Source organism: Salvia hispanica, chromosome 5, assembly GCF_029641045.1.
Source record: "Salvia hispanica isolate PSC_SH4W2 chromosome 5, Shi_PSC_v1, whole genome shotgun sequence".
Taxonomy (NCBI): domain Eukaryota; kingdom Viridiplantae; phylum Streptophyta; class Magnoliopsida; order Lamiales; family Lamiaceae; genus Salvia; species Salvia hispanica.
In genome coordinates, this window is record NC_142696.1 from 4,541,776 (window position 1) to 4,557,962 (window position 16,187).

At 34.3% G+C, this 16,187-nt stretch overlaps 1 protein-coding gene and 2 pseudogenes across 3 annotated transcripts; 1 reads left to right on the top strand and 2 right to left on the bottom strand.

Moving 5' to 3' along the window:
- Positions 1-3,167: 3,167 nt before the first annotated feature.
- On the bottom strand, positions 3,168-7,250 carry LOC125186990 (putative MO25-like protein At5g47540; annotated as a pseudogene). Its single transcript, XR_016130375.1, has 11 exons — positions 6,882-7,250; positions 6,369-6,513; positions 6,023-6,141; positions 5,768-5,842; positions 5,475-5,568; positions 4,786-4,845; positions 4,443-4,511; positions 4,182-4,280; positions 3,718-3,762; positions 3,525-3,627; positions 3,168-3,450 (listed from the first exon to the last, which is right to left on the bottom strand). The product of XR_016130375.1 is annotated as a putative MO25-like protein At5g47540 (transcript).
- Positions 7,251-9,969: 2,719 nt separating this feature from the next.
- LOC125190347 (cysteine proteinase inhibitor 5 pseudogene) lies at positions 9,970-10,510 on the bottom strand (annotated as a pseudogene).
- A 1,008-nt stretch (positions 10,511-11,518) lies between these two features.
- On the top strand, positions 11,519-16,187 carry LOC125187324 (uncharacterized). 2 transcript variants are annotated; one of them, XM_089059608.1, is made up of 7 exons: positions 11,519-11,677; positions 11,992-12,164; positions 12,455-12,563; positions 12,760-12,913; positions 13,034-13,218; positions 14,072-14,395; positions 15,616-16,187. In XM_089059608.1, exon 7 carries the CDS (start codon positions 15,636-15,638, stop codon positions 15,921-15,923), a length of 288 nt encoding a protein of 95 aa, XP_088915734.1. In that variant the 5' UTR covers positions 11,519-11,677; positions 11,992-12,164; positions 12,455-12,563; positions 12,760-12,913; positions 13,034-13,218; positions 14,072-14,395; positions 15,616-15,635; the 3' UTR covers positions 15,924-16,187. The 2 variants fall into 2 exon arrangements, with proteins under 2 accessions (XP_088915734.1, XP_088915735.1); XM_089059609.1 differs by lacking the exons at positions 11,519-11,677; positions 11,992-12,164; positions 12,455-12,563; positions 12,760-12,913; positions 13,034-13,218 and adding an exon at positions 13,686-13,789.

Sequence of the window (16,187 nt, forward strand, 5' to 3'; positions counted from 1 at the left end):
ATATTAATAAATAAGCACTAATCAACCAAACTAGAAGAAACCGACTAAAAAAAATAGAATGTTCCATACAGAAGAAACCAATTCAAAAACATATAACGTTCTATGTATAAATATATGGTTTGACTGCTTTTGATGAAGTAGTTGTTTGGATTAATTTTGTCTAGAATAGTTAGTGCCGGTGGAAACAAGGGCATGTGGAAGATTTGTGGGTGCTTCCAGACCCAGAATCACTTTTTAATTATTCTTTTTATTTTCAAAAAATTCATTCTTCGTTATGAATGAATAATGATACAATTTGGTAGTATAAGGTATAATTTTGACATTTGGTGGTATAAGATGATTTTGACATTTGTAGTGTGTACTGATAATCAGTCAAATATTTTTTTTTCTTATTTACTATATTGACACCTTTTAACTCATGTAGTTACCCTTTTTTTCATGATTATTGGTACACACATACTTCGTTTGGTAGGATAAGGTTGTAAATAAGGTTTGTACTTTGTGGAAAGAATAAAACTTGAATATAAAGAGCTTGAAATTAAAAGAGAGATATTGTAGTTTCTATCAATAATAATTAAAGACTCCACACATATTTATATTATGGGAGGCGCAAAAAAAATCTTTTATAATAAGACAAATAAATCAAATCCTAACAAACTATATTCTAGATTTATGGAAACAATAGAATACAAACTATATTCTAGATTTATTGAGAAAATTAGACGAAGTGGATGCCATACATGGATTTGCATGGTTCTATTTTCCTATGTTAGTATTTTGACCATTTTAACTATTTTGATATACATTGAACTCACAAGGAATGCAGAAGTTGAAAGTTATCTATAAAATACTCCCTCCGTCCCAAGGAAGATGACCCCTTTCTTGGGCGGCACGGGATTTTATGCAGTTATATTTTGTGTGGTAAGAGGAGAGAGTAAAGTAAGAGAGAGGGAATAAAGTAGAGATAAATGTGTTTCCATTTTAAGTAATAGGTCATTTTGATTGGGGCAAACCAAAAAGGAAAGTGGGTCATCTTCAATAGGACGGAGGAAGTACTGCTTTTCTCAAGCAATACAAAATTCATTCATCTAATTTGATTCTAACTCCAAATTGTGAGTCATTTTGAAATTGTTGTGTATTTAATTTTAAATCTAGTTCTATATAATATTTTATAAAATCGAGCAAAAATGAAGTCCACTCGCACGCTCAACAAGTGAGCATCACAACCACGTTCCATTGTGAATGGCGAGGGGGAAGAGGGCATGGAGGGACAACCCTCCCCTGAGTCCCCTGGTTCCATTCCTCTAGGACATAGAAGTGTCATCAGTGCCAAATTGCCAATGATATTTTTTGGCTCGATCATAAGAGATAATTTAACATTCCGGACGGTCCGGATGAGTTGACTAAGGTCTCCGCCCTATTTAAATATGTCCATGTCTACATTCAGATAGTTGGAATTTTTTTCTATTTGAAAAAGATTAATAATGGTTTTTCATATAGAGTATCTATCATAACTAAAACCCTCTAACATATAAAATAGATGAAATGTATTTTATCAATTAAATTGCATTTTATCGCATATAAATAGTGGGGTTTACGGATTTCGATTTTATTATTTTCCTCGTGGAAATTTCAATTATATACGATGTCAATGAAAGCAACTATTTTAAAAAAAAGGTATTCCTCACAAGAAACATCAGTATTGATAAAAATGTAAAAATGGAAGACGACTTTACAGTTTTTATAGGCAAGCGTTGCATTCTAAGTACTAAAAATTTGTCATTAATCATTAGCATCAGCAAACATTGGATCAAGAAAAGTTAACAGGATAGACACAAAGATTCATATTCCTTGTTTAAAAATGACGGGAGTGGATTCCCTGTTGTGGTGGGAACACGGGATGGGGATGTTGTGCTATTAAACGGTGGCGTATTGGGACAATTATTGCATTCCTTTTCCTTTTTCAGTTAAGTTTATTAAATATTACTTGCTGCCGTAATTTTATATGGTCAAATATGATATCAAGGTGAATCAGTGTGTTCATATTTTTTTAATGTTAATTTTTAGTTATTAAACTTTTAACATTTTAAATTATAATTAATATAATATTAGTAGATTATAATTTGAATCATAATTAGAGCTTATTGATTAAGGGTGTTATTAACTTAATTCTAATTTTGTTTTTTACTAAAAGTTAAATTTGAATCCATTTTATATTTAAATTTAGAGATAATTGTTATTAAATCATAGTTTTTCGTTGAATTTTAGCTCATTACACAATTTTGAAACTCAATTATAACATTTTAATTTTCTCAATTGTCCCATGTGGGTTAAGTAAAACTAATACTCTTTTTGTTTGCCATTACTTGTCACTAGTTTCCTTTTCGGTCTGTCAGCCAATGCTTGTCACACCTACTACTTTTGGTAATATATCTCACACTCCACTAACTCATTCTTCTCACACTACAAAAAATTTATCATTTATGGACACAAAAATTGAGATACAATTACAGTGTTTGGAAATTTTTAAAAATAACTAGTACTACTAATTTAGGACGCAAAAAAATGTTCTAAGTTGAGGGAAAATTATCTTAATCTTTTACTCCTACTTTTTAAGATGCTTCTATTTGGGTCGCCTAATTTTAGTTAGGACACCAACAATAAAGACACAGTAAATAACGCATTGGTGGTATAATTAGACATAGGATAGGACGGAGGGGGTATTAATATTACATTAAAATAATTTAAAATAATGTTTTATTTGCAACAGATAAGATTTAGCTATGATTTTAAATATAATAATTTGTTGATATTAAATTAATTTGTCATAATATTAATACCTTAATGAAATTGAAATGAGCATGCAACTAAATATAAAATTTTGAAATTTTAATTAGTGAACTAAATAAGCCATAAGTTTTAATGAGTAGTTCGATACTAATTAATCGTTAATTTATAAAACTATTTTACAAAATAAATCACTAAAATAAAGTATACTATAGAAATGGTTAGTGAATCATGAGTTAAACTATTTGGATAAAGTAAAGTTTGTACAAGTTGACTCAATACGTCGTCGTGTAAATAGCACAGCATCCATCCCCTGCTGTGTTCCCACCATAGCAGGGTGATCCACTCCCAAAAATGACGCTGCAAGATGAAATAACAACTAAAAAATAATCTGACAGGGAGCACTTTGTAGATCAATTTCTCAGTATTTTACAACATTGAGATCCGATGCGTTTTAATTAACAATTCCATATGGAAAAGAAAAAAAAAATACTATCACAACTAGAATTACTGGTACAAGGCAGTCATCGCAGCTGATGCACTTAAACAAGAGGTCGCAGCTGATGCACTTAAACAACAGGTGAAATCATGCCCGCTCTTTAGGCTCAAGTGCAGCAATTTCTTTGACAACTTGCGCTTTATCAGCCTCAAATTGCACATCCTCTGCAACCAAAGCAAAATTTCAAACAAAGATATTCGAAGATTATCTGCGTGAATATGTCATTCCACATTTTTACCTTTTTCTGTCTTGAAATCAGCAAAAAGGCGTAGTAGCTTGCTTTTGTTGGTAACGAGAATACTAACAATGTCCGGAGGTTTGTTCTGATTAGCTGCAAATAACTGCACATAGTTGTATTGCAGAAAACACTTTCAGTTATCCATGTCTTTCCACTATATGTGACAAGCTTGGACAGCAATATAAAACTGTACCTTGAAAACATGGAATGCTTCAATCTGTATGCTCTTGCTCGACTCCTGGGTAAGGCAACGGTTCAGTATTAATATAGATGCAGTTTCAAGTAAAGACATCAAAGAATGATATGGTTCAGAACGAATTCCTTAAAAAATTTATTTAACATGTTCATGAGGGTTTTCAGAATATGGCAATTCAGCAAACATCAACAATAAAAACCATAAAATAGTGCTCTTTCAAGCTCTTCCAATATTGATTGTCATAAAACAAAACAGTCTGAAGTACATGATAATTATATTTGAGAATGAGTAAGGTCTAATATCAGATCATTTAGTTTATTGAGATAAATTTAAATAGAATTTACCATGCATTTACCTATATGTACTTCTCCCTTCCTCATACACATTTTTCAACACTTCTTCAGTCATTTTAATAGCAAGGAAAGTCAGGACTTAATCTAAAAGTCAAGAATGTAACATACCCTGAGAAGATTCATGAGGATCCTCAAGTTTTCCCTTGAACTAACATATCGCGTCATTACAGCTGAATTCGACCGATCCAGCAAGATATCACCCAAGAGCTGAAAGGAGTGTATTGAGAATCAGAATCATAACCATACAGAACTGTGCATGAGGACATATCGAATAATAAGAATTGATCAACTCTTCATTTGCCTGCCACCATCAAGCGTTTTCATCATTTTTCGTACAATTTTCAATAAGAAATGGTGGTTCCGCATTACCTTGACAGCCTGCCTCCTAGTAATGTAGTTAGTAGATTCTAGCAACTTCGAGTTGTACTCCGCAAAGAACTATGAGGAAAAGATGACAAAAATCAGGATCAGGTGTGAAACTCGTGAAGGACTACAAGAAACAACATTGTTAAATTCCAGGGTAGGACACACATGAACATATTATGAGACATGGGAGGTTCCCAAAGTAGTAATGAATAACGAGCTTAATGTACAAAAGCCTGCAGGGATAATTTTCAACGCCCCATGGCAGAAATATCATGTCAGGACATATGCGGCACAAAGAAGAATATTAACTTATCTAGCTGCTTAATGCTGATGCAGCAAAACTTACCCAGTCATAATTTTTAGAAAGGAACTCGGCAACTGTTGATTTGTGCCTAGTCAGTAACTCCTGCAATAAGATGTCAATCCTGTTATATAGACTTTAATGTCAGTATCTATACCAAAAAACACCAAAAAAAAGGCATCATTGAGGAGCGCAATCTAGAACTTGCATGTCCTAAGTTTGAGCAGCTTAGATCAAAAGTGCCTCGAGAAAATGGCATACAGTGCTTAACATAGATCATCTAGGTGTTGGACATGTAGTAAGTAACCCAATCATGTAAGAGCACATGAAGAAAGATATAGGGTTATAAGATAATGCTACCCAGCTTAACCACCGAGTCGCACATCCCACTGAACATCGTAAGTTCACTTTCACCATTACCATCTATAGCACATTCTCAAATCATAGTAACAGGAAAATATACTCTGAGGCATTAAATCAAAGACATTTTTTCAGTCAAATCCAAACACCCACAATTTTTTTAAGCACAATGCCAAATGAGGGAACGCTATATTTAACACTAACTGCGTATTAACCTTTTGTGACCAATCAAAATGTAAAGTGAGCAGACCTATCAATCACTGATCAACTACAGAACACATATAACGCAACAAAATGATGGATAAACCAAATAACTGAAAAAAAGAAAAAAAGAAAAAAGTAATGTGTAAAGAATTTGCTATAGAATACCCAACCTTGAAAGTGGCAGCAGCATCAGAGGCAATGTCAAAATTTGGAAGTTGAATAAAGTCAAAAAAACTCTTCATATGCTCTGATTCCAAAACATACCTATAGGACAAAAGCAGACTTTAAAATTAACATTTAACAAAATGTTGGTTTTCATCTGCAGCACTTAGCATTGATGTAACCAGTAAACTTATGCAATAAAGGACACAAAAAAGCAGCCAATGTAGTCGGTGACTTTATATGCGATAGAATGATTGGCACAATAATATCATAAAGCATGAAAATTGAGTGATCTACTCACTTTGCAACGATTTGATGGCGTATGCATTCCCTCAACATTGCACCATAGTGTAAAGCCAGCTCAGTGTTCTCATAACTAGACACAAACAGAAACCCAAATTGAAGGCTATATTGCAAACAAGAACATCAGGGAAACCTCTCATACAAGCAATTTCACAATTATCAGATTAAATCCCAATTCGAGTAGAAGCCTGGAAATATAAGTTATTTGATCGAACAATCCAGAATCTAATGCAGATTCTTTATCCTAACATACCCTGCTATCAAGACATCCATGAGATCTATGTTCTTTTCCAAGTAATCACACGCAATCAACTTTGACTGAACCTGTTGCCTCTGCAGATTTGCAACAACCTGAGTAGCATCTTTGCGGGTCTGCAAAATTGTCTATCAGTCAACTCAACTCTCCCTTAATTCTTATGGTAAAGAATTAGATTGAACAACTATCAATTTGTCAGATATTCTACACCAAGAAGTAGAATATTGTTCTTGCATTATGTCCAAACTCAACACACTCAATTCAATCCAACCATAAAGCATAATGCACAAGGCAGAATTCTTATAAGTTGTAGTGACCAAATTAGGGACTGATCTACAAGTACCTCTAAATTCAACTTTGGAAGACATGTAATTAGGAGGCGAAGAGTGTCCTCTCTGAAAAACTCCTGAGTCAACTGGGTACATGCTTCTGCTACTGGCTCAGATAACTTGTTTCAATTCTCTCATTAGTTTGCTCAATTCCAGCATCTACACAGTAAAATTAGCAAAAGATATAACACTAGAATCGGAAAAAGGACAGTAAAATCGTCTACTCTACTGCATTCCAGTTGCTACCCTATTAAAACATAGAGCAGACGTTTGAAACACAATGAGTCATCGACTATACTATCAATGCAATTATGCAAAGGTTCCACAAAAATGCACAAGATAATAGGTGAAACAGTAATACCGCAGTTAAATAAAACTGCAAATCAGTACTCAGTAGCACCCACTATTCACTAACTAACAACAATTTGTCATATATACACATTAGATGACAATGTCAAAGTACAAGCACCACCAGATCAACCAAAACAAAACAAAAATTCATGCATAGGGTAATTAAACAGGAGAACCTTCTCGTCTCGCTTGCTTTCCTTAGTGTCAGGAGCTCCGAGATCGGCGAAGATGAGTAGATCGCGCGTCTGCCGCACCAAATCAGCCGGAGTCCTCGGCTTGGACTTGAACAGACTCTTCATCTTAGCATTATCCGCAACTCCGTCGGTGGTATCCGGTAGCGGAAGCCTTCGGACAGCCGCCTGTAACACCGGCGGCCGCTGCGCCGGCGGTTTACCGCCGGAAGACAGACACCCTCCAATTTTGGGAAATTGTTAAACCCCCAAAATTAGCCCTTGAATATTTCTTGGCGATTGGTTTAGGGATTCGGATTCCGATTCGACAAAGCTGATTTTTCGGTCTGTATTTTCCTAACAGAAAATTTTCAAGCTTTAGTGAATTTGCGGGGGTTTTAAATTTCATTTATATATATCGACTGTGAACTGTGATAGCAGATCGTTTTCACTTGTGGGCCTAACTTCACTTGAAAGTATTATAATTTTCCTTTTTATTTTACTTTTTTGAGAATAATATAACTTGGTATAGTTAGATTTGTCGATGTGAAAATCGTTAAGATAAAGACGAATATCTGATTACAAGGAGTACTTAATATTTAGTCAACTGATCCAACAAATTCTATTTCTATCAAAATTAGAAGTCCATTTGAAGCCAATTAGTTAATTATGATAGTATTTGAATTCAAATTTTATAAACATTCTAAAATGAAATACTATGACTATTTTTTTGTGATCTTAACTTGCACTAGAATTAAATGGGAATTGAAGATCAAAAAATTTCGAAGCTATGAGAGGTAAATTCGTTGACCACCTTGTGAGTTGCTAAACGCGAAATCAGTTAAAATGTTAAATTCAGTACATTATATACCGAAGTATGATTTGGAAGATGAATAGCAAATAAAATGTAATCGGACTATATTATTCAAATGTTATCTCAACTACAAACGTCGATTTAAAGGGGACATCCTAGATATGCCATAACCAATTCATCGATTAAATCAATGTTTAAGGAGTACTAATTTGTGGCCACTTGAATTGATCATTCTATTTTACTTTGCTAATCAGTCGATTAAATTAATCTACTACACTTTGGGGGTATTAATAAAATCATTCCCTTTTTTTATTTTCATCCAATTCATCAATTAAATCAGTCTACATTACGCTGCTTAATGGCACTTTATTCAGTCTCCAAATCCAAATTTGGCAATTAAAAACCAAAAAAATAATTGAAAGAAAAGCTCGTGATATTTTTAACATCATAATTTAAAATTCGTGTCTAATCATCGGCTCAAATGCCTAACATATAGCATGATTTTGTTTCTGGCTGTATTAAAAAATACTAACATACAGTGGAACCAATAAAATATTGCTCTTTTTGATTTTTTTCGAATTAGAAGTTTACTCTAGATAGACTTTTTTAATTCAGTTAAATTTTGCTGCACGTTGACGCATAGTTCCTGCAACTGTCTTTACTAAAAAACATTGCCTCCATCACTAAAAACTAAAAAGGAATATTTGTACCGATTTATTTTTGTCATTTTAGTCCGTCATCAAATTACTCCCTCTCTTTCTTCATAGTTGAGTCATTTTTTCATTTCGGGAAGTTTCTTCGTAGTTGAGTCATTTTCATACTCCTTCTGTCCCATTAGAAGTGAAACGTTTTCCTTCTGTCCCATTAAAAATGAAACGTTTCTAAAAATAGAAATAGTACTCTCTCTACTTTTTCTTCTCTCTTATTTTACTCTCTCTTCATTAACTCACAAAATAACACTACATAAAATCTCGTGCCGAAAAACAAATGTTGCATATTTAATGGGACGGAGGGAGTATATAGTAACTTTTTTCTCTTTCTTACTTTACTCTCTCTTACTTTATTCTCTCTACTTTATTCATTTTATACTTTATTCTCTCTACCTTTTCATCTCTCTTACTTTTTTATCTATTTATTTAACACACCCAACATTCATTTCTAAAACTCCGTGCTGAAAAGTTCCGCCTCAACTATGAAGAAACGGAGGGAGTAATATATACTCCCCCCGTCCCCGATTAAGAGTCACATCTTTTCATTTTAGTCCGTCCCCGATAAAGAGTCAGTCACACTTCCTACTTACTATATTTGGACATCAAAAATGTCATTACCTAACTCCATTTATTACACAAAATTTCATTATCTAACAAATTTGTTACACACAAAAAGTCAAAGAGTGTGAATCTTAATCGGGGAACGGAGGGAGTATTTTTAATATCCAATTATTTCCACTCTGTTCAAAATTAATGTACATTTTTAATATCCAATTATCTCCACTTTGTTCAAATAATATTTCGACAGAATATTCATTTGAAAAACACCTATGGGACATATTTAAAGTTAGGTCTCCTCTCTAAGCTAATTTTCTATTTTTATGGTATAAGTTTATTTCCCTCCAGAAGATGTGTTCATTACAAATTCGGAAGGTTGAAATTTTGTGCAACTAGTCATACACTTCTCCTCTAAGTATACTCAAAATTATTTTTCGTTTTCCAAAAAAATGAAAAAAAGGAAAGCAAATACATATTAAAGAAAATTTATAGTTGCCCATCTAGTTCTGAAAAGATAACTTTATAATATACTTCCTTTGTTCCTAAAATAATGTTTCAATTTGCTATTTTAGGACATCCACAAAATTAATATAAAAGTATGGACTTACTTTTTCTTTGCATTAACTTTTCCACTACTTTTTTTCACATTTCTTAAAATCTATACCGAATTAAAATGAGATAATAAATTGTGGATGAAGAGAGTATGATATATCCATAATAATACTAACAAAATCTCTAAACGATGGAATTTCCAATCAAAGTGTGTTATTCACGTAGAACTCAAAATTAAGATGGTTGCGTGACCATTTATCTTTAGTTGAATTTATGCTTCTCTTTATTTCAAAGAAACATCAAATAAAGAAGTCTTAAAAAGTCATAAAAACATGTGAAAATAGACAGATGGTCAATTGCCGTCACTCGTGAGTCGTGACTCTACACGACAGAAACACGTAGATCACGAAAACATATCTTTTTTCATTTCTCTGAAAATTGTAAAAGTTCACCACAAAAATCACTCAACAAAAATCCAATAAAAACTTGCAAATCTTTAAGCAGATACAAATATCTCGAAAATTTATTTCACTTCATTATCTGATACCGATACACAATATCTGGCCATTTCTAATTTCTAAAATCGGCGATCAGTCTTTAATTTTCTCGAAGGAAGTGAGCTTAAGGGACTTCGGCCCAGGCTTGGAGTAAACGACGGCGGAATAGGTCTTGGGCGCGGCGGCGGAGGCGTCCTTGGCGGAGATCACGAGCCTGTAATTGATACCAGCTACCACCTGCGACTCTCCCTTCACCACAGACACCAAATCCAAGGCCGTCTTCTTCTGCTTGTTGTATTCCGAAATCGCGAATTTCGCAATTTCGACAATCTCCGGTGCGTTGGGATTGTCGATTGGCTTCCATCCGCCGACGATGTGGCCACGGGAAGCGGCTGAGATGGGAACCAGCGCAACCGCCATGAGTGAGAGAGCAGCGAGGAGAATGTGAAGGGATTTGGGTGCCATGATTTTGAGTATGGGTGGGTGGACCGTAAGGGGGGACGGTTATATTTATAATTGGGGAACGGGGACGCGCAAATACGAATTTATTGCGACCAATATATCTTAGTCCAGAAGGTTCCATTTAATGGAGGGGTAAATATATTGGCACTAGTAAAAATATTAATTTTTGTTATTATTTGAAGGAGTAATTACCTTAAATATCATTTGTTTTCAATAATTTTTTTTTTATTGTAGTACTACTTATTTTCTTTATCCCCACATATATATTAACCGTTACTTTCCATTTTTTTTCTTTGTCAACTTACATTAATATTTTTGAACCAGAAATTTTTTTAGGTGAAGCTATTAAATATAATAAATTAAAGCGAGACAATAGTTGGATATGTGAATGAGAGAATGAAAAAATTACATCTTTTTTAGTACAAATTTTTTGTTCTTCACTTATTTGTTTTATTCCCATAGTATATAAATATTAACCGTTCCTTTTCATTTATTTTCTTGGTCAACTTTCAATAATATTTCCTTTGTCTTATAACATTATTACTTTCATGAAATAGGCAAAAGTTTAGGTAGAGTTAATGAGTGTAACAAGATAGGGGGAATAATACAGTTGGATATTTGAATGCGAGAATGAAAAAATAACATCTTTATAGGTAGGAGTACAAATTACAAATAAAAATACACATCTTACAGACTGATAAAGTACAGATTTAAAATATGTGACACTATTGAAGAAATAGCATATTTACTTTTTAAAAACATTATGTCTTGCAGTATTTTGTTTTGATGAGTTTCCTATCCAATCGCCTGATGAGGAGTGAGTTCCAACTAGATTTACTAATAATTAACGAATTCAGCCATGACTAGGGTGAGCCTTACTGTACACAAATAGGAAATGTGCGTCATCTTTCGTGTTTTTGATACTCGCGTCGTCTGCCTCGCATGTCCTCAACTTTCTCGGAATGCTTTCGTGCATTTAATAAATTAGTTCTAGAAGTACTTAAATTAACTTGGAAGTCAAGAGAAAATAATAAAAGGTGCTCCGCAAAAAGAAATGAAATTGGGCCCAAAACATTTTATAAGCATCAACCCAAAGCAAATAAATAACTGGCCCACCCAGGAGCCCAAATCGACTACTTGCCGTTGTCCTCCTCTCCTCCACGCCGCTGCCGTTCAAACAGCCGGCAGCCCCCCAAACTTTAATCAAAGGTAATCCTTTGTTGCTTAAATTTCCGTTCTTCAGTTTCGAGACAAAAGTTGCGTCTAAGGATTATGGTTGGGAAGTTATGATCATTGAACGGTTTCTCTAATAATTTGAGTTTTTCCATGGTTGTATGAGATTCATGTTTCTAAACATGATGGATACCTTTGGTGAAAATTGAACTTTGTGTGTCAAAAGAAAAGGACTCCTTGCTATTTCTGCCATGGAAAACTCTTTGAGTTTCACTATTTTATAGGCGTGAACTGCAGATTTAGGAAAGATAAGTGTAATTGAGATTTTAATTGGTGAATTTTGATTGCAGATTAAGGGGATCAGAAGTCACGTTTCTGGAGAAGAAGATCATATCTTACGTTCTTCAGGGAATCGTACACCATACAAACTACGATAATGTCGGAGAGATTTTCTGGTACGCTCAGAATTGGCGACTTGAACGATTACATAGCTCCATCACAAGGCTGTGTCATTAAAACTGAGGTAACTAGTTCTTTTAATCAATAATCACCAGCTAGGTTTTTGAGAATTGTGATCGGAATTGCTCCCTGCTGTTGAAATTGTCCAACTGTTTGCGTTTTTGTTAGAGTGTGGTAAATATTTCCAGTTGGATTTTATTTTGACACAATTAGTGAAGGTCACTACATAGTTATGATGCTCTCTCTTTCAAGTATAATATCAATTGAGATGCCTGTTGGAAGCATTGGTGCATGATCTCCAAAATGCATACTTGTTTAGTATGATCTTGTTTGTTGCCATTCTTTTCTTTGTAGTTATTCTAGTTGCTGCTCATGAACAGAATGCTGGGAAGGATGGCTCCTAAAGCGGCTCAGACGGAGCCTCTGAAGATCTCACTCAAGGAGTGCTTAGCTTGTAGTGTAGGTAAATACAACTATTGGTTCTAGTTTTCAGGATGAATGTGTTTGTTTTTTTATGACCACCGTTGCTAGATATAGTAACTTAGGGACTCCTCTGCACTAGTGTGTGTGTGTGTATGTATGTGAGTAAGTTCAGGGGAAGAATGGAGGGAGGAGAGAAAATTGAAACTGGTACACTAATATTCATGATTCTCGTGCAGTGGGTGCATAAATTCTGCAGAGACAGTTATGCTTGAGAAGCAGAGTTTAGATGAGTTTCTTTTGAACCTCAACAAAGGGAAATCTGTAATTTTCTCCCTTTCTCCTCAGTCTAGGGCTTCTCTTGCTGTTCATTTTGGCCTTTCTCCCCTTCAAGTAAGATTTTATATGTAGAAATCATTGTTGTACTTTATTTATTTTTGCTGGGAAAATAATTGTTGGGTTGTCTATTTTGGGTACATGGTCCTGGCACTACCAGTTTTTTCATGATTTCAGGTATTTCAAACTTACAACATTGTTGAAGTCTTTGGGAGAAAAACCCATTTTTGATACTAGCAGCAGTCGAGATTTAGCACTTATTGAGCCTTGTAATGAATTCATATCTCGTTATAGAGAAAGCAATTCAGCTAGTGAAGAGAAGTCAAAGTCAGCCCTTCCTATGATTTCATCTGCATGCCCAGGTACTAAAATAGTACAAAACACTCTTCCTGTGTGCTATAGGTGCAAATATTTTCTCTTTTCAACCTAATAAACTTTGATGACCACTTGTTATCTGTGTGCGGTTGTGTGTGGTAGAGAGGTAGGGGGCGTTTTGGGAGGTAGACCTTGTATATTGGACTTCTAAATTACTCCCTCCGTCCTGCTTTAGGAGTCCCGGTTGAGTCGGACACATGTTTTAAGAAAAAAGTGTTTGAGTGTGTAATGAATAAATATTGTAGTGGATGTTGGGACTCACTTTTAATTGAGTGTCCAATAAATAAATGTTATAGTAGATGTTGAGACCCACTTTTAACACTTTTTTATTAGTTGTAGTGGATGTTGGGACCCACTTTTAACACTTTGTAAGAATTTTTTATTAATTTATCTCAACCGAGACGGAGGGGGTATTTCATAAAAATGTCTTCCTTGACTGTAATTTGTAATTGAATTTTCCTTGATATGCCTCAAAGATGCTTTTTGGGAAGGAAATTGACGGTCCTCTTGAGTATAAGAAATGTAAGGAATGCGGATTTTCGTGAACTTACTTTGGAAGTAAGTTTAATATTCCTTCATTCAGCAGATTCGCCTGAAATTTTAAATCTGTATTTCCTCTCATATACTTGGTTTACCTTGATACTTCTTATTCCTTGTTCAATGATGCTTCATACGTTCCCCTGGTGTCTGTTTTCATCATTTCACCTTCCTCTGTAGCATACATGCAAGAATTTGTATTTGTATCTTAGTTGTTCTTCACTATAGACATACTTGTTACTTCACATAAAAAATAAGGGTAACCTTGTGTTCTTTTTCTAAGAGAATCTCTTTCTAATGCAGGTTGAGGGTAAAATTGTGTTGAGATTTGCACTGTGTTATGACTTCTGGATTTAGAAACTTGCGAAACATTGTTACAAAATCAAATTTGGAAAGTGTGAATATCATTTTCTAGAGATAATGCTTGCCCTTCTGGTATTTTTCTTACCCACCTTCTAATTTTAATTTAGGAGTGTAATTGATGTATGTTCATCTGAAAGTACTTCTGTTTTCTTAATGTTTGCACCAATGACTGGATGCCTAAATGGCGGAGGACAAATCAAACCCAATCCTGGTCAATCTGCAAAAGATTTGATTCATTTGTTGGAAGCAACATATTCTGAAAATGTAAGTTTGTTTATTTGTTGGTACCCTTTTTGGATTGTGGTAATATTTTGTCTGCTGATTATATCGAGTGTCCGATAACTTTTACTTCGTGGGAGAACAATGTCAAAAGATGGGGATGGAATTGGTGGGTTTAGATTTCCTGAATCCCCAACTTTCGGCTTTAGGAAAAGGAAGAAATTTTCAGTTCCTTGATAACCTAATAATACGTTGACACCCTTCTGTAGTTTGATGTCTCAGCTGCTGGGGTAATTTATTCTGATGGATGCTTATCGTGTAACGTCCCAAAAATGACCCTAGGTTATAAATGGTTTTGTAGTAGGAATATTAAAAACAATTACTACCTCTTATGTACTAAATGGTGATGAGAATGTGTTGCTACATGGGGAATAATATAGATATTAATGTGACAGAGTCCTATTATTCACAAATCTAGTCTTAAAAACCGAACTAGAGACTAAATTAGAGCCTTTAAATCTAGTTTTTAATGGATGAGATGAGATGATGTAGTGAAAAATTTCGCATTCATTAGGTAGCCAAATTACTTCAACCGAGAGTATTTTTGTCAAATTACATTTATAATTTATTACTTCATCCAGTAGATTTATTACTTCATTCCACTTTGAATTTGAATTTGTTTAACCTTTTTACAAAATTTAAAGCGAATAGACTATGTGAAGTGTTTTCAAAATGAAGTATTTGTTCTTTATTATGATGTATGTCAATGTTGATGAAGTTATAACCTCATTTAATAAGGTAATGGACTGAAGTAATAACTCAATTGAAGTTCAATGAAGTAAAATTCAATTATGATGAAGTTGTATACTTGTTGAATGAAGTAAATGCACATATGAATGAAGTAGTGATCACTCTTCCTCATATGCTCAAGAATCCCTTAAAGTAATACTAATAACTTAGTCGAATGAAGTGATAAAACTATTTAAATGAAGTAATAGAATATAATAAAATGAAATGTGATCTAGTCAAATGAATTAATATAAATAGTTAAATAATGTAGTAATAATCTAGGTGAATGAAGTAATAATGTAACTGAATGAAGTAATAGTCTAGTTGAATGAAGTAAATATAGAAATCTAAATAACAATGATTTGTATACATTTTCTTCAAATTTGTAGCCAATCAGTACAATTTTCTCAGAATTCGCAAAAACAAAAAAACCCAAAACTCATCGTAACCAACCGCCGTTTCCCGTTCTCAATCAGATAAGCGGTGAAACCGATTCATGGAGAAATATTCCAGTTTCTCATTGTTCTTCAAGAGGCTGAACAAGAAGGGGAGCAGCAGCAGTTGGAGCGAGAGCGGGAGAAGCACCTCCTCCGGCAGCGGCGGCAGCGACAGTTCGTGGTGGTGGAAGTTGAGGAGCTCTGCCGCATTGCGGTGGAAGAAGAGGTTCAATCTGCACCTCTGGTTTATAGATGACGTCCTTTTCAAATTCGTATCCGCCTTCGAGGCTGTGTGTTTTGTCTCCGCGCTCTGCTTCTTCTTCCTCTGCTGCGGATGTCCTTTCTGATTTGTCCAATGATGGAGATCAATGAAGATTGAAGGAGATTATGAGAAGGAGATCGATGAAGATGAAGGAGATTGCGAGAAGGAGATCGATGAAGATGAAGGAGATTGCGAGGAGATCGATGAAGATTGAATGAGAGATCGGCAATTGAAGAATTGAGAGATGGGAAGAAACACGTATTTTATGTTTCATAATATATTGATTCCCCAAATACCCTTCAGCAAGTTTTTTGGATAAAATAATGAAATAACGGTAAATTAATCCTAA

Coding starts and splice junctions, on each gene's coding strand:
- LOC125187324 (XM_089059608.1), top strand. CDS start 15,636: ATGGAGAAATATTCCAGTTTCTCATTGTTCTTCAAGAGGCTGAACAAG.